Raw genomic sequence first — 25,251 nt, forward strand, 5'->3', positions numbered from 1 at the left:
TATTACACAGACAGCTAGAGACACAGGATGGAATACACTTGCTGATGAAGGCATCAGTATTAATCCTCCTGTGAACACTGGGGGCAGTCAGTGGGAGCAGGTGGGAGTTGACCACCATCATGATGTACGAGATGAGGAGGATACTTCTAGGGTCCTTTCATATGCTTGACATAGAGAAGAGCAGGGGATGAGAACAAGTCATGCTAAAGTCATTGCAACCATGAGGTGATGGGTTGGCTCAAAACAGATCAGCTCTGATTTGCAGTTCTCTGCAGGCTGGGACTTGACCTTTTGGAGACCCAAATCAAAGCAGAGTATGCATTTGTTTCTTCCTTTGCCTCCATAAATTTCAAGGTCTTCCAAGGGACCCCCACTCCTTCTATTTATGTAATAAAGAGGCACTCAATTATTTCAATAAAACCAGAACACGCACTGGTGTCCAGGCAAGCACTCCTATCCATAACATTCCAGGGATAGCCTCTGAGTTCTCTAGGGCAGGGTAGACTGTGGAAAGGAAAAGGTCAGCCTGGCACCTATGATCATGATCTCTTTCCTAAGGCCCCCTTGTCTGAGGGCAGCTCTTAGCAGAAGAGGAGACCCTGCAGTACCAGGAGCCCTGTGATGCTCCTGAGATGGGTCAGAGGCTCTAGGCTGATGGAGGCATGGCGTGTCTCCTTCACTGATGCTCAGCAGGAGCCACTGGCCAGGAGTATAGCACCACATCCCCACCTCCAGCAGGGTCTGCCCTCCCAAGTTCTTCACAATTGACCCCACGTCCCAGCTGGACACACTCACCCGGTCTCTGGACTTAGTCCCAGGACCACATCAGAGAAGTGGTGATTGTACAGAGTAGTAGGGACTCTGGACCCCAGGGAGGAATTTCTACTGACTCACCATGAAATCAGGGGCAAGACCCAAGGCATCCTGTGCCAATTAATCCTGTCACATCACCCTGAACCAACTGTTCCTCCCTCTGGATTAAAAAAAAGAAGAAAGATGAGGCCATAAGGAAAGGTTGGGACCGCACAGTTAAAGGAAGGGCCTGGAGTCTCAGGGATCGCAGCCAGGCCTCATTCCACAAGCAGCCTGTTGGTGCTGCTGGAGTGGGGACAGCACAGGACTCACTCCCCGTGGACCGTCCCACTGGGATGCAGAGAGGGGAGCACAGAGGAAAGCTCCTCCTCCAAGCAGACCACAACTTCTCCCTCTCCTTTGACCTTGGACATGTCATCTCACTTGGGATTCACTTTCTTTGTTGCAAAGAGACAGTGACCTGAGCCTCTCAAGGACGATGAGCAGGATGGGATGGGGGTGGACCAAGTTTAAGAAGAGTCCTTCTCGGGGGCCTCCCCTTCTGTGCCCCAGGGTCTAGCCTCACGGCATGTCATGTTGAACTTGGCCCTTTGTGGCTCCGGGCGAGGCACGTTCTCCTGAGGACCAGGAGGTGCCGCACACGAGCAGGTCCTCCCCCAGGAGTCCCGGTTCAGTGAGCAGAGGAACAGGGGGGCTGGCAGGGAAGCAGGGGGAGGTGGGGAGGGGGAGCAGAGAAGCTTGACAAGAGGAGAGATCAGAGACCCAGACCCAGAAAGGCGGGGGCCCTCTGGGGTCTGTGCCGGGTTCTCCATGATCACAGGCACTGGGAGTGAACTAGGCAGGCCCTTCCACATTCGTTCTGGTTTATTTGACAGGGACAGGTTGTTCAGATACTGGCTGGACAGGGTGGCATTCCTGTTGATATCCTTGTGTCCAGGGTCAGGTCCTTATCTTCAGCCGCAGGTACAGTGTCTGCGGAGATGGCTGGGGGGGCAAGATGTAAGGCCCCAGGCTCTCTGACTCACAGAACGTTCATGCAAATGTTCCCGCAGAAGGTTGAACAGCATATGGTATTTTGTGGACAGTGCTGGAAGTATGAACAGTGGTTCCCACAAGTAAACTCCGTGGGCCGCTTCGTACAGGCTTTAGCTTTGAGATCTAAAAAGAGCAGGAGCAGAAGCAGGGTCAATGGAACCAGGTTTCTCAGAGAACTCCTCTCGAGTTGAAAGCCCCCCAGAGATCTGAGACCTCAAAATCTACTCAGGAGACACTTGGACTTTTCAGGGAACTCACCTCCGCCCTTCACCAGATCCTGGTGATGGGTAGTATCTTAAATCCACTCCTCCTACTCTTCCCCAATAGACCTCGATGCCTGGACTTCCTGGACTCTCTCCATAATCCTGCAACAGGACTCCGTCTCCCATATTTGTCATGGCCTTGGCCAAGTCACCTCCACAGAACCTGCACCTGATCCCTGAGAACTCCACAAAGGCGAGGATGACCTGCTAACTCTCCCCTCTCTCCACAATCCGTGGGGACCAGAGAGGAAGATGAACTTGCCCCTTCGTTGTCTCTCTCCTCTCATGCTGCCACTGTCTGCTCCATCCCTGCCGCTTCCCAGCAAAGTAGCACCCTCAGTGTTTCCCTTCCACTCTCAGCATCCTGCTCCCTCTGAGATAAATTTACCTTGACCCTTGCACCCCAAATGTTGCTCTCCCACGTACTTTCATTCTACACCTGCTCCCCTGAATGTCTCGGAATGTTTACCTGTCACCTGTGTGCATAAACCAAAGAATAGCTGTTTGTTTTCCCACCTGATTCTCGCTCAGGTGTATCTTTCCCTGTTGTAGGTACCACAGGTCTCTGGATTTGAGGGATGGGGAATGAAAAGATGCAGTTTCCCCCTCCACCCCCTCATCACTCTTCCCAGAGCCAGATAAAGAGGCTGGAGGGCCGTGGTTTGGGAAGAACCAGAGTCTTCACAGTGCTGTGGTCCGACCGAATAGGATGTGCCGGAAAGTTCGAACTCCCAGGTCCTCCTTAGACTGGACGGGTCACCCCTCCCCCGCCCCCTCCCGCCCCCTCCCCCACCACCTACGGTTTGTCTTCTGGCTGTGTTGCCCTCCTGGGGCCTGCAGCAGCAGAACGCAGAGGAGCAGGATGGGCAGCAGAGCCTGGGCTCTCATGACTCTGGCCAGAGTGGTGAGCCCTCTTCTGGCCGGGACTCCCCTGGAGAGCTGAGTGGGGAGAGGGAAGAGGAGAAAGGAAGGTGATCCTGGGCTCCTCGCTGCCTCTCCTGGCCAAGCCAGGGTAGAGCAAGGAGTTCTTGCACCTCACGTGGCCTGCCCCTCACCACGGCCCACTCCTGTGGCACTGGGGCTGCTACAGGGACGGTCCTCCTCTCACAGCTAATCTTCTCCTTTTGTAAACAGACCATTTTTTCTGCAAAAAAAACTGTAGGTCTATTTTTTTTTATAAAATAATTTACAGAAGAAATTAAAGAAGGAACATAGTTTAAAAGATACGGAAACAACCAAAGTCCAACCATAGGTGGCTGGATAAAGAAGATGTGATACATATATATGATGGAATATCATTCAGCCACGAGAAAGAAGGAAGTCCTGGCATTGATTACAACTTGGATGAAACTTGAGGCATTAGGATAAGTGAAAAAAGCCAGACAGGAAAAGATAAATGATATCACATATGTGTTATCTAAAAAACGGAATTCATAGAAACAAAGAGTAGTATTGTGGTTCATAGGAGCTGAGGTTGGGGGACAAGAGGAGATTTGGGGAAATGGTCCAAACTTTCAGTTATAAAATTAATAAATTCTGGGAACGGAATGTACAGCCTAGTGATTACAACTAATCTTAGTGTATTATATACCTGAAAGTTCCTAACAGAATACATCTTAAATGTTATCATCATTAAAAAGAAATGATGGGAACTTCCCTGATGGTCCAGTGGTTAAGAATCCTCCTTGGATTGCAGAGGATGAGGTTCAATCCCTGGCTGCAGAAATAAGATCCTGCATGCCACAGAGTGTACCAAAAAAAAAGGGAGGGGGCAATAAAGTTCCAAGAGGAAAAATACAACTGATACAACTGTCATTATTTGCAGATGATGTTGAATACATTGAACACTGAAAAGAACACATCAAGATATTACGGTAAACAATGCGAGAGTTTATCAAGATAACTGGCTACAGATCAATACACAAAAGTCATGTATCTACATTAGCAGCAAACGAAAAGGAATAATTAAAAAGTTAGGATGCTGTTTACAATTTTAACAGTTCAAACCTCTAGGAATAAATATAACAAAGACAAGCCAGAACTCTACGTAGAAGAACTTATTAAAACTTTGTGAAAGGATATTAACAAGACAGAGATAGATGAGAAACCTGACAAGGTCAGGATGAGGGGGGTGATGAGAGTGTGGATTTGAAAATGCTACCTGGCCCTGCAGTGGGCGTGGTTGGGAGGTGCCCCGATTTCTGCCAAAGCCTCCTGATTGGTGGACACGGTGTAAGGCAGTCACAGCTCCTTGCCTTCACTTTGCCTTCTGTTCTAAGCTGTGCCTGCTCACAGCTTTGACCAGGACTTGCCCACCCATCCTACCAGCAGCATGAAGCCTGCGCTGTTTCTCCAGCTCCTGCTGTTGACTCACGTAGCATCGCAGCTGGTGTCTGGGAGTCCCAAGCAACATTTTAGGAGTAGGTGCTGGGTCTGGTCCCAGGGGAGGGAAGAAGCATCTGGACAGATGAGAGGATGTGAGGGATGGGTACATCTCATGAAAAAATACAGTTTCGTGTTCAAGAGTCCAAGTTTTATTGTCAGCAAGATCTAGGTTTGAATCCCTGCTCTCTTTCACACTGAGTGAGCTTAAGTAGAGTGGATTTTATCTTTGTGATGGATAGAATAATAGTGGGGTAGTTGGGAGAAGAAACGGAGACTATGCATGTAGACATAGAGTGCCCCTGCTGAACCGGGGTAAGTGCTCAGTAAGTATTAACTACTGTCAATGTTATCACCTCCATCATCCAGCTTCTTCATGGATGCTTGGGCCAACTATTCAAGCATTGAAACAGAGAGGAAAATTAAGTTGGCAGAATTCAACCTGCGACCAACATAATCTTAGCCTCAGAGGATATTTTGGGAGGAAAGGAAGCAAAGTGTTGCATTATATGACCCATGTTAAATGCTCAGAGGTGCCTGCACAGGTATCAGTGATTAGCATCCACGGGAAGGTGTCAGGTTCATCTCTGCAGCCACTGTTGCCTAGCTCCAACCAAATAAGAGCTCTGGCCACAGCTGTTATTCGTTATCCCTGCACATCTCCATAGGAGACGTAGCTTCAGAATATTGCCGGCTCAAGAGAGGACTGAGTGTCCTGTCTCATGTACCTAGGGAGGCACGGTCCTATGTTAGGTTCTCAGAGACAGAGTCCAGGTTTAACCAAGGACTAAACAAGACTGCAAGAAAACAGGGGTATCCAGGATAGGGGCTAGCTGGAAAACCAAAGACTAAAATTTGAGGAAAGGGAGACACGGAGGCTTTATGAAAGATTGGTAAGTACCATATTGGGGTTAGGACCAGATACCCTGAAAAGGAAGCAAAACTTGAGAAGGTCAACCTCTCTGAGACTCCTGGCTCATGGACTCTTTTCCCACAGTGTTCCACTGAGCCCCAAGCTCTCCAAAGTGGGGATCAGCTCCAATTTCCTTTTTTAAGTTTTTGGTTGTGTTGGTCTTCATTGCTGCACGAGGGATTTTTCCAGTTTCAGCAAGCAAAAGCTACTCCATCGCAGTGCGCAGGTTGCCTGTGGCGGTGGTTTCTGTCGTTGTGGAGCACAGGCTTAGGCACACCGGCTTCGTAGTTGCAGCATACGGGCTCAGTAGTCGTGGTGATAGGGCCTAGTGGCTCCGCGGCATGTGGAATCTTCCCAGACCAGGGACTGAACCCGTGACCCCTGCATTGGCAGGCAGATTCTTAATCACTGAACCACCAGGGAAGCCCAATTTCTTGCACTGATCCAGTGAGCTAAAGGATGACAGGCTGAGTACTGAGTACTGTGTGTTAGTCACTCAGTCGTGTCCAACTCTTTGTGACCCCATGGACTGTACAGCCCACCAAGCTCTTTTGTCCATGGGATTTTCCAGGCAAGGATACTGGAGTGGGTTGCCATTTCCTTCTCCAGGGGATCTTCCTGACCCAGGGATCAAACCCAGGTCTCTTGCATTGCAGTCAGATGCTTTACCGTCTGAGCTACTAGGGAAGCCCTGGTCTCTGCCGAACTGTCATCGGCCTGGATCTTGGCTTCTTACTCACCATCTCCGGTGTCATTTGCTATTACTGTTATAGCCCCAGCTTCATTCACCACTTACTCCTTTTAGATCAGCATGATATCCTACAGATCCCCTTATAATTGCAAATACCTGCAGAGCAGTAAACCAACAAAGACTTACAGAATGCTCTTCCTATGACAAGTCAAAAGGGACAAAATTAAGATCTGGCAGGGCTTGACTAAAGGAGTTAATGGGTTCGTTCTTAATGCCTTAGAGTTCAGGAACAGAGAGAATATTGTGAGCTGGAGCATTGGGGCAGGATCCCCTGGTAGAGGTGCTCTTGGCTTTGATCTAATTTCTGGTAGATGGGGTAAAGGAATGTCTACTTATTCTTCTCCAACAATAGAAAGTGGGGGGGCCATGGAACTCTGACCTCTCAATCACTAGAGACCTGGGAAGATGACCAGCTGATCTTTGCACCCCGTTCTGAAATACCCATCCTTCTTCCCATGAAAGAAGTCATCCCCAGAACTCATTTGAGATTTGGGTTCTAGCATTCTGATGCCAATAACTTGAGTGTGCTAAGCGGTCTTCATCAATTTCAAAAATCATCCCTTTTACTCATTCTTCCTATGCACAAATAACATGTTAGGTCAAACCCTAGGATAAACTATTGTTTATTTGAGTCTACACAATGAATCAGTACAAATGGACCCACACACATATGCCATTCATTCCCTTGAACCAGACTCAACCAGGGCCAATGGGGACTTAGCATTTGATCTAAGGATGATGAGTGACCCCTATGTGCAGGATTCTCCCAAACTCTGTCTTTGATGGAAAGAGTTCTCGGCCCCAAAATCTTATTCTACCTCCCTGTGACCACACTAGGGGGAATCAGCGTGCCTGGTTCCCTGGCAGTTCCTTGGACTTGTAGAGTTCTGAATGTCACTCCAGGCTTCTCTTTCCTACTGTGTTCCAGGGTATATCTTGGAACCTCCACCCTGCCGATCAGACCCAGAAAACTGTACTGATTTCTGCACATTGCAGGAAGATTGCCAACCAGGATTTCAGTGCTGTTCTGCCTTCTGTGGTATAGTCTGTACATTAAACAAAGATGTAAACCGCAAAAGGTAAGGGCCTCTCCTGCCCAGCCCTGACCGTAGCACTGCTGGTGAGAGCTCAATAGAAGAGTCTCTTACCAGTCACGATGATGGATCTCTTTCTCTCTACCATTTCTTTCTCTTTACCAAGAATAATTACCATAAATGTCCTGATGGAGCCTTCCTCCACTCAAGAACTACATAATCATTCTCTCCCTATCATCACATCTGTCAATCTCTATATCTGTCTCTCTGAATACACCTCTCTGATAAACTCCTCCATCCACTGACCTGTCTCAGAATCCATACTCTGGAACCCTGTATCTGGAGCTGCATCACTGGAATCCCAAAGTAACTCTGTTCTCTGGTTTTGCTCACACTCTTTTACCAAACACCACACTTCCAACCACCCACCCCCAGCAGTGTTCCTGGGTTCTGCAGATGCTCCAGTACAACGGATGCTCTGATTACTTGCTCAGGCATCATCACTGGCCCCAATTCTGTTGAATAGGGAGAACTCCCAGAAGAGAGAAAGGGTATTACAGGCCCGATGAAATGTCTGGTTTCTAATCCTATCTTGCAACCATGTCTTTCTGTGACCTTGAGTAGGACAATTCCCTATTTTTGCCTTTCATTTCCTCATGCAGAAAATGGGGACTCTTTTTTTCCCCATCTTTGTATGGTGGTTATGGAGGTCCAGACAAGCTCTCAAGAGACCCACAAGACAGGAAACATAACCAGTGAGCTTCTAAACTATCTTACTCTCTGCTGCATTTCCTGCCTTGGGCATAGTAGCCCACATAGGACCTTGGTCCAGAGTGATCAAATATGAGCCCAGAACTAGATCTCTGTACCCAGATCCTGGCTTCACCACTTCTTGTCTGAGTTATCTGGGCCACAGCTTCCCCATCTGTAAAACTGAAATAGCAAAAGTGAAGTTAAAGTAGAAAATCCAGACAATCTCTAAAAACATTGCTTGCCACATAATACTATCTTTTTTCCTTTCTGTATAAGTGTTAGTCGCTCAGTCATGCCCAACTCTTTGTGACCCCAAAGACTATAGGCTGCCAGGCTCCTCTGTCCATGAAATTCTCCAGTCCAGAATACTGGAGTGGGTAGCCATTCCCCTCTCAAGGAGATCTCCCCAGCCCAGGGATCGAACCCAAGTGTCCCACATTGCAGGCAGATTCTTTACTGTCTGAGCCACCAGGGAAGCCCTTTGCCACATAATAATTACTCAGGAAATTTTAGTGATAAGACAATCACTTCTCTCTCAAGACTGGCCCTTACCATTCAGCTCAACATCTTTCAAGGCTCCACCATGGAAGGCACAAGCCTAAGTCTGAATCTCTGTGTTCTCTGGGTTCTCTGAGGTTCCACTTTCCCTATGACATGAGGACTTAGCTTCACGGTCTTGTTTCAATCATGGAAGTAGTGGAAATTTTTAAAATGATATCTCTAAGAAAAAAACTTCATCAGGTAACATTTGAAAATATTTTTCTTCTACAGACCCAAACCCAAAACCTTAAGAAACAACGGGGTTGGCAAGTGAGGCCTATTTCCCAGAGCATTTTGTAAGTATCAGGGTTGGGCCTGGGCTTCCCCAGACAAGTTTTCTCCAGTTTTCCCTCTCCAGCCTCTCCGGGGACTCACAGATTCCCAGAAGGTCAGAAGAGCCTTTTGTCGCTGATGGCCCCACCTCGATTGTTCCCCTCCTGGGGCTATGTCCTCACTCCCTGGGGCAGGATGTGGTCCAGAGTCAGTTCTGCAACACAGATCAGCAAAGGAGGCTGGGTCATGGCCCAAGGGGAACTCAGGACACTCAGATCTGAATCTATGCCAGGGACCCGGGTCTGCCAGCCTCTGGGTGGATAGCGCCCTGGGCAGGGAGTAGAGCTGAGCCCTTCACACTGTGTGGCCTTGGTCAGCTCACCTTATGTCTCTGAGACCATCCACTTCCCCATGGGAAAGACAAGCAAACATGTCCCTCGGGTTCTGTGAGGATTACACGAGGCCAGGTGGAATGGAAGAACCTGGTCATTGTAAAGACGCTGCATAGGTTAGAAGTTGCCAGCAACTCACACTTTCTGGGTTCCAGGCTTTTCCTCTTTAAAAAAAAAAAAAATAGGGGGAGGACTTCCCTGGCATTCCAGTTGTTAAGATTCCACACTTCTGTTGCAAGAGGCACGGGTTCTACCCCTGGTCAGAGAACTAAGATCCCACATGCTTTGCAGCTTGGCCAAAGCAAAAGGTGTGTGTGTGGAGTGGGGTGGGGGGGGATTATCTTTATTATTTTACCAATGTTACAAGAAAAGGGAGAAAAATGGAGTCTTCTGTAACTCCACCATAAAAAGAAAGCTACTCTTCATACCTTGGGAGCATCCCTTGTGGCTCAGCTTGTAAAGAATCTGCCTGCAATGTGGGAGACCCAGGTTCTATTCCTGGGTTGGAAAGATCCCTTGGAGAAGAGAATGGCTACCCACAAAGAGTCAGACACTACTGAGCGACTTTCACTTCACTTCACATCTTGGTAGCATTTTTTTTTCAGGCTGTCTGGGGGGAAATGAGGAGCTTAGGGTCTTCTAACAGCCCTTCCGAAGTCAACAAAGTTTCCAAGTTAAAACCTTGGTATTCAGCTTAGAAACCCTGCACTCATTAGAAAAATGGTAGCGAGCAGAGGCCAGTGAAGGTGTTGAAGTGCATGTCACCACAGTCGCTCAGGTCCTGAGGAGCCAGCCATGCTAACTTCCTCTGCACCTAATAATAATTAACTTCCCAAGTCACACACTGGCCAGCAACCAATGCATCAACTCTGTGACCTAATCCAGGACCCATACAGCATTCACTGTCAGATCTGTTAGATCCTTGTGTCACAGTGTTTATTCTCCCCAATCCTGCAGCCTGTCCTCTGCAGAATGGTTCCTCTCAACTGACAGTTCCTACTGTGGAGACCCCATTGTTGGCTGGGAAGTTCAGGCAAGGTAGAAGATGGTAGTACCAGTGAGAGTCTGAAAAAAAATACTGATCTTATTCCCAGAAAAGGCAGTGTTGAGCTTCCTGTGGAGACAGGGAATGGAGGATAGCATAGACCAGGCAAATCCTGTCACAGTCTTCCAGGAAACCTGGGCTCTGCTGGGTGTTGTCAAGGGCTTCCAACTTAGTCAATGAGAACTAACATTTTTAGCCATGATGCCTTCATCTCACGGGGTCCTCACAGCAACAATAATACCCAGTTTATAGACAAACCGAGAATTGTGGCGTTAAAGTAATAATCTCAGCATTAGCCAACCAGTCAGTGGTGGAGCTAGATTACAAACCTGAGGCTTGGGGTAACAAGCCCAAAGGATTGTCACCGTGGGTGACTTAGTTCGTTTCTGCTGAGTAGATTTTCACACTTCCTATTTCCACTGAATGTTTCCACTGATGCTTTCGTCCAGCTGTCAACTCGGGCTTCATAACTCCTTTCCAAGCCCTTTCAGGCTTAGAAACCTGCCTCACTAAACTTGGTCTTATGCCAATGCCCCAGCTTCTTTCTGCCCAGAATATCTTTCTCCCACTTTTCAACAAACTCCCACTCATGTTTCAAGTTTCATATTAAATAAAAGATCTCCATGGAAGCTTCACCAATTCACCCCACACAGAATGGTTCTCTTGTCTTTTCATGGAACCTTATCTTGGTCCTGCTGCTGCTGCTAAGTCGCTTCAGTCGTGTCCGACTCTGTGTGACCCCATAGACGGCAGCCCACCAGGCTCCCCGATCCCTGGGATTCTCCAGGCAAGAACACTGGAGTGGGTTGCCATTTCCTTCTCCAATGCATGAAAATGAAAAGTGAAAGTGAAGTCGCTCAGTCATGTACAACTCTTCGCGACCCCATGGACTACAGGCTACCAGGCTCCTCCATCCATGGGATTTTCCAGGCAAAAGTACTGGAGTGGGTTGCCACTGCCTTCTCCATCTTGGTCCTACCTTCTACTTTATCACACTGTACTGTAATTGTTTACCTTAGTATTTTCTTTATCTAGAATGTGAGTTTCCTAAAAGTAGAAACTGTGTTTGATTTCTATGCCATGGTACCCTAAAATCCAACACCATGCCTTGCACATAGTGAAATTGAAAGTGTTAGTTGCTCAGTCATGTCCAACTCTTTGCTACCCTGTGAACTGTAACCCCCCAGGTTCCTCTGTCCATGGAATTCTCCAGGCAAGAATACTGAAGTGGGTATCCATTTCCTTCTCCAGAGGATCTTCCAGACCCAGGGATCAAACCCAGGTCTCTCACATTGCAGGCAGAGTCTTTACCATCTGAGACACTAAGGAAGCCCATAGTGAGGACACAATTCTGACTTCAAATGAGGATGAGAAGCAGGCTGGCAAGGTGTAGCCTAATCCTAACATTTCATGAATTCTTCTCCCAAAGAAAATCTTCACTGGCTAGCCCAGTGAAGCATCCAGAAGCATTCAGATGGAGCTGTCTGTTTCAATTTTTGTCTGGACTCAGGTGTTTTGCAAATTCTTTTCCTTAAAGACTCATTTACATTTGATTTTGAAGATAGAAATAGAATGAATAACAAGCAAAAAAGAAGTGTGGGAATATCCCGTTCATAAGGGGGACTAGGAGAAAGTAAGGGCTAGGGATCCTGGCTGCTGTGGGACTCAGCCCAGCTCTGCACTTGCTGACCTGGTGACACTGGGTATCTCCAAGGCTTCAGGGCTCCAACCTCTTCATCAGTAAATAGATGAATTGTGTCATGAGACAAAATGAGATGAGACAGATAAAAGCACACGCCACAGTGCCTGGCAGAGAGTCTAAGGAAAATGTGACTATTATTATTCAGTAATCCCAATTCCTTGTTTGTCTAAAATTCTTGTTTTATAAAGGAATCAAAGTGTACATTCTACCTTAAACTTTATGTTTCTTAAAAAATTTTTCTCTAGGTTCCATATACGTTAGCTCTCAAAGACCAGTATCATGTGTCTGATGTTTGAAACAGCTTCTAAGATGGAACAAGGCATATCTATGAAAAGCACTCCATCCCTGAAAGACTGTGTGATTAAACCAAAGAAAAGCTCAGCTAATTTAACAATGATCTCGATTTCTCTATTAAACCTCCAGCAGCTAAGAAAGATGTTGCTTCTCTCTTCGAGTCCCATGTAAATGTTACCACCTTGGAAATTTGTGGTCACCCAGTCCCACGATTCAATGTTGCCCCAATCACATCTCCTCCAAATAAACTTTTCCCAAGATAAATGTATCATAATTCCATATCCTACTCCTCTCTTATGTGACACCCTTCTTTACTTGCGGATCCCTGATAAATCCTGCCTGAGAGCTGGAGACATTGTTCAGAAAACTCTGCAGTCTCCTTTATCACCTGAGTTGACCAGGTGTGTTCAAGTTGACCTAGTGAGCTGGTCCTCTCACATGAAGGTTGACCTATTCAAACGACAGCTATCAAACTTCCTTGGTGATCCAGTGATTAAGAATTTGCCTGCCAATGCAGGGGACATGGGTTTGATCTCTGGTTTAGGAAGATTCCACATATCTTGGGGTGGTTAAGCTGGCAAACCACAACAACTGAGCCCATAAATCCTAGAGCCCTTATACCACCAGTAGAGAGTAGCCCCCACGCACTGCAACTAGAGAAAGCCCTCGCACAGCAACCAAGACCCAGCACAGCCAATATATATATATATATATATATATATATATATATATATATATATATATAAAGTCAAGTGAAGAGGAACTAAAAAGCCTCTTGATGAAAGTGAAAGAGGAGGGTGAAAAAGTTGGCTTAAAGCTCAACATTCAGAAAACGAAGATCATGGCATCTGGTCCCATCACTTCATGGGAAAGAGATGGGTAAACAGTGGAAATAGTGGCTGACTTTATTTTGGGGGGCTCCAACATCACTGCAGATGGTGACTGCAGCCATGAAATTAAAACGTGCTTACTCCTTGGAAGGAAAGTTATGACCAACCTAGATAGCATATTCAAAAGCAGAGACATTACTTTGCCAACAAAGGTCCATCTAGTCAAGGCTGTGGTTTTTCCTGTGGTCATGTATGGATGTGAGAGTTGGACTGTGAAGAAAGCTGAGCACTGAAGAATTGATGCTTTTGAACTGTGGTGTTGGAGAAGACTCTTGAGAGTCCCTTGGACTGCAAGGAGATCCAACCAGTCCATTCTGAAGGAGATCAGCCCTGGGATTTCTTTGGAAGGAATGATGCTAAAGCTGAAACTCCAGTACTTTGGCCACCTCATGTGAAGAGTTGACTCATTGGAAAAGACTCTGATGCTGGGAGGGATTGGGGGCAGGAGGAGAAGGGGACGACAGAGGATGAGATGGCTGGATGGCATCACTGACTCGATGGACATGAGTCTGAGTGAACTCCAGGAGTTGGTGATGGACAGGGAGGCCTGGCGTGCTGTGATTCATGGGGTTGCAAAGAGTCGGACATGACTGAGCGACTGAACTGAACTGAACTCAAAATGTACAAACCTCCAGCTACAAGATAAATAATTACTAGGGGTATAGTGTACAATGTGATAAATATAACTAACACTTTATGTTACATATGAAAGTTGTTAAGAGATTAAATCAAGAGTTCTCATTATAAGAAAAAATCTTTTTTCTATTCATTTAGTTTAGTATCTATATGAGATGATGGATCATCACCAAGCTTAGTGTGCTAATCATTTCATGATGTGTGTAAGTCAAATCATTCTGCTGTACCCCTTAAACTTATACAGTGATGCATGTCAATTATAACTTGATAAAACTGGAAGAAGAAATAGTAAAATTAAACCAAAAACAAATGAACCAATGAAACAAAACAGAAACAGACTCATAGATATACAGAACAGGTGGTTGCCAGAAGGGAGGGCAGTGAGGGAATGAGTGGAATAGATGAAGAAGGTAAAAGGTATAAATTTTCAGTTACAAAATAAATGAATCTCAAAGATAAGATGTAAAGTAAGGAATATGCTCAATGGTTTGGTAAAAACTGTGTATGTGACAGATGGTAACTAGACTGATCACTTTGTGATGTATAGAAATATTGAGGCACTATGTCAGGCAAATTTGGCCTTGGAATACGGAATGAAGCAGGGCAAAGACTCATAGAGTTTTGCCAAGAAAATGCACTGGTCATAACAAACACCCTCTTCCAACAACACAAGAGAAGACTCTATACATGGACATCACCAGATGGTCAACACCGAAATCAGATTGATTATATTCTTTGCAGCCAAAGATGGAGAAGCTCTATACAGTCAGCAAAAACAAGACCAGGAGTTGACTGTGGCTCAGATCATGAACTCCTTATTGCCAAATTCAGAGTTAAATTGAAGAAAGTAGGGAAAACCACTAGACCATTCAGGTATGACCTAAATCAAATCCCTTATGATTATACAGTGGAAGTGAGAAATAGATTTAAGGGCCTAGATCTGATAGATAGAGTGCCTGATGAACTATGTTCGGAGATTTGTGACATTGTACAGGAGACAGGGATCAAGACCATCCCCATGGAAAAGAAATGCAAAAAAGCAGAATGGCTGTCTGGGGAGGCCTTACAAATAGCTGTGAAAAGAAGAGAAGTGAAAAGCAAAGGAGAAAAGGAAAGATATAAGCATCTGAATGCAGAGTTCCAAAGAATAGCAAGGAGAGATAAGAAAGCCTTCTTCAGCAATCAATGCAAAGACATAGAGGAAAACAACAGAATGGGAAAGACTAGAGATCTCTTCAAGAAAATCAGAGATACCAAGGGAATATTTCATGCAAAGATGGGCTCGAAAAGGACAGAAATGGTATGGACCTAACAGAAGCAGAAGATATTAAGAAGAGATGGCAAGAATACACAGAAGAACTGTACAAAAAGATCTTCACGACCCAGATAATCACAATGGTGTGATCACTGACCTAGAGCCAGACACCCTGGAATGTGAAGTCAAGTGGGCCTTAGGAAGCATCACTATGAACAAAGCTAGTGGAGGTGATGGAATTCCAGTTGAGCTATTCCAAATCCTGAAAGATGATGCTGTGAAAGTGCTACACTCAATATGCAAGCAAATCTAGAAAACTCAGCAGTGGCCACAGGACTGGAAAAGGTCAGTTTTCATTCCAATCCCAAAGAAAGGCAATGCCAAAGAATGCTCAAACTACCGCACAATTGCACTCATCTCACATGCTAGTCAAGTAATGCTCAAAATTCTCCAACCCAGGCTTCAGCAATACGTGAATCATGAACTTCCTGATGTTCAAGCTGGTTTTAGAAAAGGCAGAGGAACCAGAGATCAAATTGCCAGCATCCGCTGGATCATGGAAAAAGCAAGAGAGTTCCAGAAAAACATCTATCTCTGCTTTATTGACTATGCCAAAGCCTTTGACTGTGTGGATCACAATAAACTATGGAAAATTCTGAAAGAGATGGGAATACCAGAACACCTGATCTGCCTATTGAGAAATGTGTATGCAGGTCAGGAAGCAACAGTTAGAACTGGACATGGAACAAGAGACTGGTTCCAAATAGGAAAAGGAGTTCGTCAAGGCTGTATATTGTCACCCTGCTTATTTAACTTATATGCAGAGTACATCATGAGAAATGCTGGAGTGGAAGAAACACAAGCTGGAATCAAGATTGCCGGGAGATTATCAATAACCTCAGATATGCAGATGACACCACCTTTATGGCAGAAAGTGAAGAGGAACTCAAAAGCCTCTTGATGAAAGTGAAAGTGGAGAGTGAAAAAGTTGGCTTAAAGCTCAACATTCAGAAAACAAAGATCATGGCATCCGGTCCCATCACTTCATGAGAAAGAGATGGGGAAACAGTGGAAACAGTGTCAGACTTCATTTTGGGGGGCTCCAAAATCACTCAGATGGTGACTGCAGCCATGAAATTAAAAGACACTTACTCCTTGGAAGGAAAGTTATGACCAACCTAGATAGCATATTCAAAAGCAGAGACATTACTTTGCCAACAAAGGTTCATCTAGTCAAGGCTATGGTTTTTCCTGTGGTCGTGTATGGATGTGAAAGTTGGACTGTGAAGAAGGGTGAGTGCCAAAGAATTGATGCTTTTGAACTATGTGTTGGAGAAGACTCTTGAGAGTCCCTTGGACTGCAAGGAGATCCAACCAGTCCATTCTGAAGGAGATCAGCCCTGGGATTTCTTTGGAAGGAATGATACTAAAGCTGAAACTCCAGTACTTTGGCCACCTCATGCGAAGAGTTGACTCATTGGAAAAGACTCTGATGCTGGGAGGGATTGAGGGCAGGAGGAGAAGGGGACGACAGAGGATGAGATGGCTGGATGGCATCACTGACTCGATGGACGTGAGTCTGGGTGAACTCCAGGAGTTGGTGATGGACAGGGTGGCCTGGCGTGCTGCAATTCATGGGGTCGCAAAGAGTCGGACATGACTGAGGGACTGAACTGAACTGAACTGATGTTGCACACCTGGAACTAACATAGTGTTGCAGGTCAATTATGTTGTTGTTGCTGTTCAGTCACTCAGTTGTGTCCAGCTCTTCATGACCCCATGGACTGCAGCACACCAGGCTTCCCTGTCCTTGAACATCTCCCAGAGGTTGCTCAAACTCATGTCCACTAAGTCCGTGATACCATCCAACCATCTCATCCTCTATCATCCCCTTCTCCTCCTTCCTTCAATCTTTCCCAGCATCAGGGTCTTTTCAAATGAGTCAGCTCTTCGCATCAGGTGGCCAAAGTATCAGAGTTTCAGCTTCAACATCAGTCCTTCCAGTGAACACTCAGGACTGATCTCATTTAGGATGGACTGGTTGAATCTCCTTGCAGTCCAAGGGACTCTCAAGAGTCTTTTCCAACACCACGGTTCAAAAGCATCAATTTTTCAGAACTCAGCTTTATTGATAGTTGAACTCTCACATCCATACATGAAAAACTGTTTTTCCATACTGGAAAAACCATAGCCTTGACTAGACGAACCTTTGTTGGCAAAGTAACATCTCTGCTTTTTAATATGCTGTCTAGGTTTGTCATTGCTTTTTTTCCAAGGAGCAAGCATCTTTTAATTTCATGGCTGCAGTCACAATCCGAGTGATTTTGGAGCCCAAGAAAATGAAGCCTTCCACTGTTTCCATTGTTTCCCCATCTATTTGCCATGAAGTGATGGGACCAGATGCCATGATCTTAGTTTTTTGAATGTTGAGCTTTAAGCCAACTTTTTCACTGTCCTCTTTCACTTTCATCAAGAGGCTCTTTAGTTCCTCTTCATGTTCTGCCATAATGGTGGTGTCATCTGCACAGTTTAGATTATTGATTTTTCTTCTGGTGATCTTGATTCCAGCTTGTGCTTCATCCAGCCCGGCATTTCGCATGATGTACTCTGCATATAAGTTAAATAGCAAGGTGACAATATACAGCCTTGACGTACTCCTTTCCCAATTTGAAACCAGTCCATTGTTCCATGTCCGGTTCTGACTGTTGTTTCTTGACCTACATACAGGTGAATCATACTTCAATTTTTAAAAAAAGACAATCATTGAAGAGTGCCCATTCATTCTAAAGAGAATTATTAAATATCTGAAGAGGAAGCCATTTAGAAGTGGTCAGATGGTCCAATGACTATCACTCAACTTCAGCCATCAGAGAGAAGTTTAGAGCTTTAATATAGAGACGGTTCATGAATATGTTTTTGGAAGGGATGTCATAGATCTAGAATGCTGTGTTTCCCTCCAGCACACCCAGTCAGAGACTTTTAAAAAAACTAACCATTCATAGATGTATTAAGACTTGTGCTAAAAGGGAAGAGATTCCAGGCCCAGTGCAGACCTGCAGAAACATGAGACTCCCTACCACTGCTGCTATCCAAGCGAAGCATGAAAGAGTGCTTGGAAGAGATTGAGATGTGTTCCCTGAAATTGGGAGGCACTAGGCTCTTGCCTATGTTACTAAAAGGCATGTGGGGTCCAGCTGCTCGCCGCTCAAAAGCCAATAAACAGACCAGGTTGGTGGAAAGGGAAGTTTGCTTTATTTCAGATGCTGACAACTCAGGGGGAGGGTGGACATCTGTCGAAAGGCTGACTTCCCCCCTGCCACTGGCAACCAGTGGAGCAAGAACTTTTATAGACAGAAGTGGCGGGGGGGTGGGGGGGTGTTGCAGGGCGGGGTGGGGGGCTATATGCAGAAACAGCACAGTGATCTCTGGCAGTCATCTTCAAACTGGTCATCAGTGGTCTGACCAGTGTCATTCTTGATTGTTTTAGGTGCAGTTAATCTTCAGTTCCAGGGCTTCCTCAATGGTGCTAATGGTAAAGAAGCTGCCTGCCAATGCTGGAGACACAGGTTCAATCCCTGGATAGGGAAGATGCCCTGGAGAAGAGCATGACAAACCACTTCAGTATCCTTGCCTGGAGAATCCCATGGACAAAGGAGCTTGCAGGGGGACTACAGTCCATGGGGTCACAGAAAGTCGGACATGACTGAAGCAACTTAGCAGCAGCAGCAATCTTCAGTTCCAGGGTCCATTTGTTCCAATTTCTTTGAGACCAATTCTCAGAATTGTAGCAGCTGATGTCGTGGGTACAGTCTGTCATCATGTAGTTGACTTCTTCCACCTGCTGTTTTAGTGAGCTGTCTTATAGATAGCTGACAGGACATGGCTCAGAATATTATCTATATCCTTTGAGAAGGAACTAAAGGTCCTTGACTATGCTTCATGAGTACATTTTCATCATTTGGTCTCACTGGACTGTTTTACTTTGTTTCCACATGCTCTCATTTCTCTGATTAAACTTATTCTTTGACTGAAGTTTTCCGCAGACAAAGGGCAGGCAGAGGACAGTGGTGGAAGGAGCATAGGGTCCTGCTCTGTTTCACCTAGACAGTGAGAAGCAATGGAAGAAGACTGCCTTCCTGAGTCTGAAAGGACTTGGAAGCCCCCGATTTCTTGTGAGCCAAGGAAATAACAGAGAAGTAGCCAGGCTTGAGACATTTAGGAAGAACTTCAGCAAGAAGACTGCCAGCTCTAGACTCCTTGTGTGTGTTGCCAGGGGCAGTTACAGAAGGACTTAGCCCCTAAGCATGTCACCCCATTAGAGAAAGCTGCAGTCTGGAAATGAAAAATGCCCCTTTGACCAGTGCCCCCCATTGTTTGTGAACATACCTTGAGGAAGGATAGACTGAATGGCTTCCAAAGACTCATCAATCCAGGATTCCCAGTTCTCCTTCAATTTTCTGTTTTTAGGTAAAGAGTGGGTTTATTTAGAGAGACATACATTCCACAAACAGAATGTGGGTCATCTTAAAAGGTAAGAATGGCGCTGGGAGAAACATGCTCCACAGACAGAGAACAGCCCATCACAGAAGGCGAGAGCCTTCCCTTGTGTCTTAACACAGATCTTTCTTCTAAGGATCCAAGAACATCTCCAGCAATAGCCACTGTGATCTACCAACTTGGGTGTTGTGGGGGTTTTATTAACATCCCAGGGTGGAATTCCTCCACGAAGGCTCACAAAAGCTGTACTTGGATGAAGGGGTAAGACTGCCAAGTGGCCGTTTCATGCTCCTTATTTCACTAAACAAATCAAGAGGGGTTTCTCTGTTGACTGTAGTGGTCAATCACTACTATAAAAAAGAAATAGGACTGCTATGCTAAGTCGTTCAGTCATGTCCAACTCTTTGCAACTCCATGGGCTATAGCCCACCAGGGTCCTCTGTCCACAGAATTCTCCAGGCAAGAATACTGGAGTGGGTAGCCTACTGCTACTACACTACAAAGGTAAGAATTAGACTAGAACATAGGAAACTTCTAGGTCTAATGTAATAGAAGATTACAACAGCCAATAAAGACAGAGCCACGAAGGTCTCACATGCTTCAGATATGAGAATTTGGAATAAGAATTCTACCAGGTTTAAAAAAAAAAAAAAAGGACACACAAACCCGCTGATACATTGCTGGATGAAAGCAAAGGGAATGTGGATGAATAGCATGAGGAAAAAATCATAAACATCAGCCACAACATTCTGGTCAGAAAAGAGGACCATAACATCCTCCTTCTTGCTGTATCATGGATGTTTATACATATAAGTATCACTAATATTATATATGCGTCTATTCATTTTAGTTCTTCCACATCTCCTACTATCTGATACTGTGTGTGTATGTAATGTTTAAATCATAATTTTTTTGCATGAGTGGTTTAGTCAACATTGCTTAGCAACATAATGCCTCACCAAGAAAATCTCAGTGGCAAGCAACAATAAAAGTTTCTCACACACATCAGCAGAAACACAGACATCCGATTACCTAAACTGGGTTTAGCTGAGCTTGAATCCAGGCTGAGGGGAGGGTCCACTTTGATCTATACATCTCTCATTCTTCTGGGACCAGTGGTTTCTCAAGAAACATTCTTCTCATGGAAAAAAAGCAGAAGTCAAAGGAGGAAATTAAATTCTACAAGCACACTTCAAACTTGACCAAAGCAAATAGCAAACCAAGTCCAAAGTCAAGGAGATAGGAAGCACAGAGAGAGTAGTCTGTTCACCTGAAAGTCACTGTACCAAAGTAGATGTATAATAAAAAGCCTATGTTCGATAAGCCTTATAAGAAAGAGATTAACTTAAATACTACAGAAGGATAAGGCATCCAATGTACTCATACTTTGCATTTCAAAAGTGAGAAATGTTCCTTTTCAGTGACTCAGAAATTTTTAGAAAAGCATGATAGTATAAACAGTGTTTATGAACACTGTAATAGAAGCAATGGGCAAGACGGAGGGAAGCTAGAAAGACCAAAGCTGGAGAACAAGGAAGAAGGCTGTACTTCTCAGATCCCCATCATTTAAATGACATGAAAGAATGCTAACAAGGCATTCTCCATGGAGATGGTAATGATTGAATACCAAAGAAATTATAGTCCAAAAGAGCAAAACTAAGAGTAAAGAGAATGTAGGGTGAGGAAGAGATAGAGTGAGAGTTTGGGGGTAGCAGGGGCAACCTATTATGTACAGAATGGATATACAACAATGTCCGACTGCAGTTAAGTGAAAGTCACTCGGTCATGTCTGACTCTTTGCAACCCCATAGTCTATACAGTCCATGGAATTCTCCAGTCCAGAATACTGGAGTGGGTAACCCATCCCTTCTGCATCGAATCTTCCCAACCCAGGAATCAAACCGGGGAGTCCTGCAGGCAGGACTTTACAGGCAGATTCTTTACCAACTGAGCTATCAGGGAAGCCATCCTACTGTAGAGCACAGAGAGCTATATTCACTATCCTGTGATAAACCATAATGAAAAATAGTGTGTGTGTGTGTGTGTGTGTGTTTTATATACATAAACACAGGCTTCCCTGGTGGCTTAGACTCCAGGCCAGAATACTGGAGTGGGTAGCCTTTCTCTTTTCCAGGGGATCTTCCCAACCCAAGAATCAAACCCAGGTCTCCCGCATTGCAGGCAGATTCTTTACCAGCTGAGCCACAAGGGAAGCCCCAACACCACTATATATATATATATATATGAGAGGGTAACAGGCAGGAAGGCCAGGGGTCTCCAAATGGAGGAAATAGCCTGCAAGTGTCAGACATTTTTATCTCTCTTAAGCGGCAGGAGGAAACAAACTAGCAATATTTTTTCCTTCTCTATACAAATTTAAAGGGAGGTTTCTCTTAAAATACTGTGTTGCCATAATGACACCTGGTTTCGCCTGAAGTTAGCTATTCTTGAGCCTAGAGATAACCAATGCCTTTGTCTTATGGAAATGTTTGTCTTAAGCTATGCTAATGTACTATGCCTTTACCCCAAACTCTGTCTCCAAGTCGGTTCCACCTCTTGGCCCAGAACCTACTTGACAAACCAGTATGTTATACTCAGATATTGTTCCCCTAATCTATGTAAATGAAACTATTTGTATGGTGGTCTGCCCTTCTTCAAGATTCAAGTTAATCATTTCATGGCCCAGGATAAACCATTTGGTGCCAAGATTATCCCAAAATGCATCTTACGGGTGAGGGGCCTGGTGCCATTCTGAATTTTAAGACATTCCTTTCTTTCATTAACAGACTGCTAGTGACTATATAACATCCAGCTGAAGACTAGCAGGGGGGTACTCTTTCTGCCCCCTTCTGATGCCTATGTCAGAAGCTTTCTCTATCTCCTTTATACTTTAATAAAACTTTATTACACAAAAGCTCTGAGCGATCAAGCCTCGTCTCTGGCCCCGGATTGAATTCTTCTCCTCCGGGGGCCAAGAATCCTGGTGTATTCGCGTGATTCAACAACAACCTTTCATATATATATATATATATATTTAAGAAATTTAGAATTGGAAGGACTGATGCTGAAGCTGAAACTTCAATACTTTGACCACCTGATGTGAAGAACTGACCCATTGGAAAAGACCCTGATGCTGGGAAAGACTGAAGGCAGGAGGAGAAGGGGATGACAGAGGATGAGATGGTTGGATGGCATCACCGACTTGATGGACATGAGTCTGTGTAAGCTCTGGGAGTTGGTGATGGACAGGGAAGCCTAGAGTGCTGCACTCCATGGGGTTGCAAAGAGTCGGACACGACTGAGTGACTGAACTGAACTGAGAAATTAGAAGTTTTATAGATATATATATACATATGTATATATATATATATATATAACTGAATCACTTCTAATTTTATTTCAGGGTACAGGCTAAGGCATGAATATAGCCTCTTCTGGGGATCTCACTACTGCTCTTACCATCTTTTCTAGTCATCTGGAGAAGCAAGTAAAGCTCAAAGAAGGGTTCAGATGAACCTCCTCCTTGATGCTATTAGGAGAAAGTGGGAGATGGCGTCTCTGAGATGAGACTACTCTTTTAAGTAAATTCTTGGCAGCTCTACTTGTATTTCATTCCCACGTGTCCCACTTCACTACCTTTCAGCCACGGGGGCAGAACAGGATGTGCCGGGTCCCCAGCCATGAAGCTAATGAACCCAGGAGGTAACCTTGAGTCTCCAAAGCCCCTTTTCACCCTTTCCACATTCCAAGCAGCATGTTACCCTATAAAAAAAAATAATTTAGGGGACTTCCCTGGTAGTCCAGTGGTTAAGAATCCAGCTGTCAATGCAAGGGACACAGTTTCTATCCCTGGTCCTCAAAGATCCCCCATAGCCTGGGACAACAAAGCCCATGCTCCACGACAACAGAAGTCACAGCAATGAGAACCCCATGCACCATAACTAGAGAAAGCCTGCGTACAGCAACGAAGACCCAGTGTGGCCAAAAATAAAAATATAAAATAAATAAATAATAAAAATAATTTTATTATGAAGACTGAGTTCAAGCTAGCTTATGGGTTTACTCATTTATTTATTTCTATTCAACCTAGTTTCAGAAGGGTTTAAGGCAGCTTACCAAGACTCATAACACATTGTATTTTTAAAAATAAATTTAGCTGATATAAGGAAGACAGAGCATAGAAGATATAAGGGTAATAAAGTATGGCAGAACCATGAGGGAGACTACAAGACATCATAAAATTGACTGTCAAAGAAAAAAAGAATCCAGAAGGAAAAATGGATTTGTTACCCTCCCCGTTTTCCCCATAAGGCTCCACACTATTGTTTTTCTTAGTCCACTTTTAGAAAGATACTGGGTAGCAATAGATTTTTTTTCTTTTGGCCACACTTTGGGGCTTATGGGATCCTAGTTCCCTGAACAGGGACTGAACCCAAGCCCTCCACAATGAAAGCACAGAGTCCCAATCACTGGACCACCAGGGAATTCCAGAGAAGCAATAAATTTGAGACCACTCTCCCCAACATGATCTGACTTGCAAATAGAGGTTGAGCTTGGCTGCAAAGGCTAATTTACCATGAAACTCATGGAGCTTAAGCTTCAGGCCACTCATGTGCTCTTCTCAAGGCTCAGTGCCTGCCAGGATGAGTCAGGAAGGAGTAACCTCATCCAAGCATGGAGGCAGGCAGCATTGTCCCTACCCAGGGTGAAGCAGCGGAGGCTGAAGGGGCACGGAATACAATACTACATGCCCTGATGAAGGCCTTAAGGTAGCACTGTTCACATCTGGACAATCCCTACTAACAATCTGTCGCACTCACTGGACAAACTGATCCCATATTTGAGCTCAAGGAGAAATCTCAATCAGATGTTGCACTGCAAGTAACCTGCCTGGGAGCAGCCTTCAGGGCTTCATGACCATATCGTGAATCAAGGACAGGCACAGTGTGGGGTGGGGAGGACTTGGAAGAGATGAATCAGAGGCTACTGAGCTGCAGTGAGAGTCTATTAAGTCAAGACCAAAGAGTTAGGGTCTTCCCTGTGGTCCAGGGGTTAAGAATCCACCTTCCCAGGGAACTAAGATCCCACATGCTGTGGAGCAACTAAGCCCATGAGCAACTGGAGAGTCCATGAAACAAAGATACTGCATGCCACAACCAAGACCAAAGCAGCCAAATAAATAAATTTTTAAAAAGAAAGAAGGGAAATGGATTATCAACCCCTTCCTCAATTAATGCATTCTAAGCACCTGGACTTGCTTTGAGGGAGACAAGGCTGAACTGAAAACAGCCTGGCATGTATACCGCACAAAAGGGGCTGAACTTCCAGGATAGAATCTTTTTTTCTTTTCCTTTTTTTTTATTTTATTGAAGTATAGTTGATTTATTATAGTAAATAATGTTAATATAGCAATATAGTGTTAATTTCTTCTGTACATCAAAGTGACTCAGATACTTGTATATATAGATACATATATATAGATACAGATATCCCCTACCCTGTCTCGCCCTAGGCAGCTACAAGTCCATTCTCTGTGTCTGTCTCTTTCTGTTTTGTAGATATGTTCGTTTGTGTTGTATTTTAGATTTCACATATAAACAATATCACACAGTATTTGTCCTCCTCTTTCTGACTTACTTTCCTTAGTACAATAACCTCTAGGCTCATTTATGTTGCTGCAAATGACAATGTTTCATTCTTTTTGATAGCTGAGTAATATTCCAGGGTGGAATCTCTTGAAAGGATGTTTCACCCCAGCCTGAGTTTTAGTCCAGTTCGGTCAC

The 25,251-nt window shown here is 44.8% G+C and overlaps 1 protein-coding gene across 2 annotated transcripts; it reads left to right on the forward strand.

Annotated features, from left to right (window-relative positions):
* Positions 1-4,412: 4,412 nt before the first annotated feature.
* On the forward strand, positions 4,413-18,919 carry WFDC13 (WAP four-disulfide core domain 13). 2 transcript variants are annotated; one of them, XM_061437764.1, is made up of 4 exons: positions 4,413-4,531; positions 7,086-7,236; positions 8,716-8,780; positions 18,459-18,919. In XM_061437764.1, the coding sequence occupies exons 1-3, from the start codon at positions 4,444-4,446 to the stop codon at positions 8,756-8,758; spliced, it is 282 nt and encodes a 93-aa protein (XP_061293748.1). In that variant the 5' UTR covers positions 4,413-4,443; the 3' UTR covers positions 8,759-8,780; positions 18,459-18,919. The 2 variants fall into 2 exon arrangements, with proteins under 2 accessions (XP_061293748.1, XP_061293747.1); XM_061437763.1 differs by lacking the exon at positions 18,459-18,919 and adding an exon at positions 12,142-12,464.
* The last annotated feature ends 6,332 nt before the right edge of the window (positions 18,920-25,251 follow it).

This window comes from Bos javanicus, chromosome 13 (genome assembly GCF_032452875.1).
Source record: "Bos javanicus breed banteng chromosome 13, ARS-OSU_banteng_1.0, whole genome shotgun sequence".
Classification (NCBI taxonomy): domain Eukaryota; kingdom Metazoa; phylum Chordata; class Mammalia; order Artiodactyla; family Bovidae; genus Bos; species Bos javanicus.

Bases quoted from the DNA above. Each gene is read 5' to 3' on its own strand.
- WFDC13 (XM_061437764.1), top strand. From the start codon at position 4,444: ATGAAGCCTGCGCTGTTTCTCCAGCTCCTGCTGTTGACTCACGTAGCA. The intron at 4,532-7,085 runs GTAGGTGCTGGG...ACTGTGTTCCAG, and splicing joins TCCCAAGCAACATTTTAGGA to GGTATATCTTGGAACCTCCA. The intron at 7,237-8,715 runs GTAAGGGCCTCT...TTTCTTCTACAG, and splicing joins AAAGATGTAAACCGCAAAAG to ACCCAAACCCAAAACCTTAA.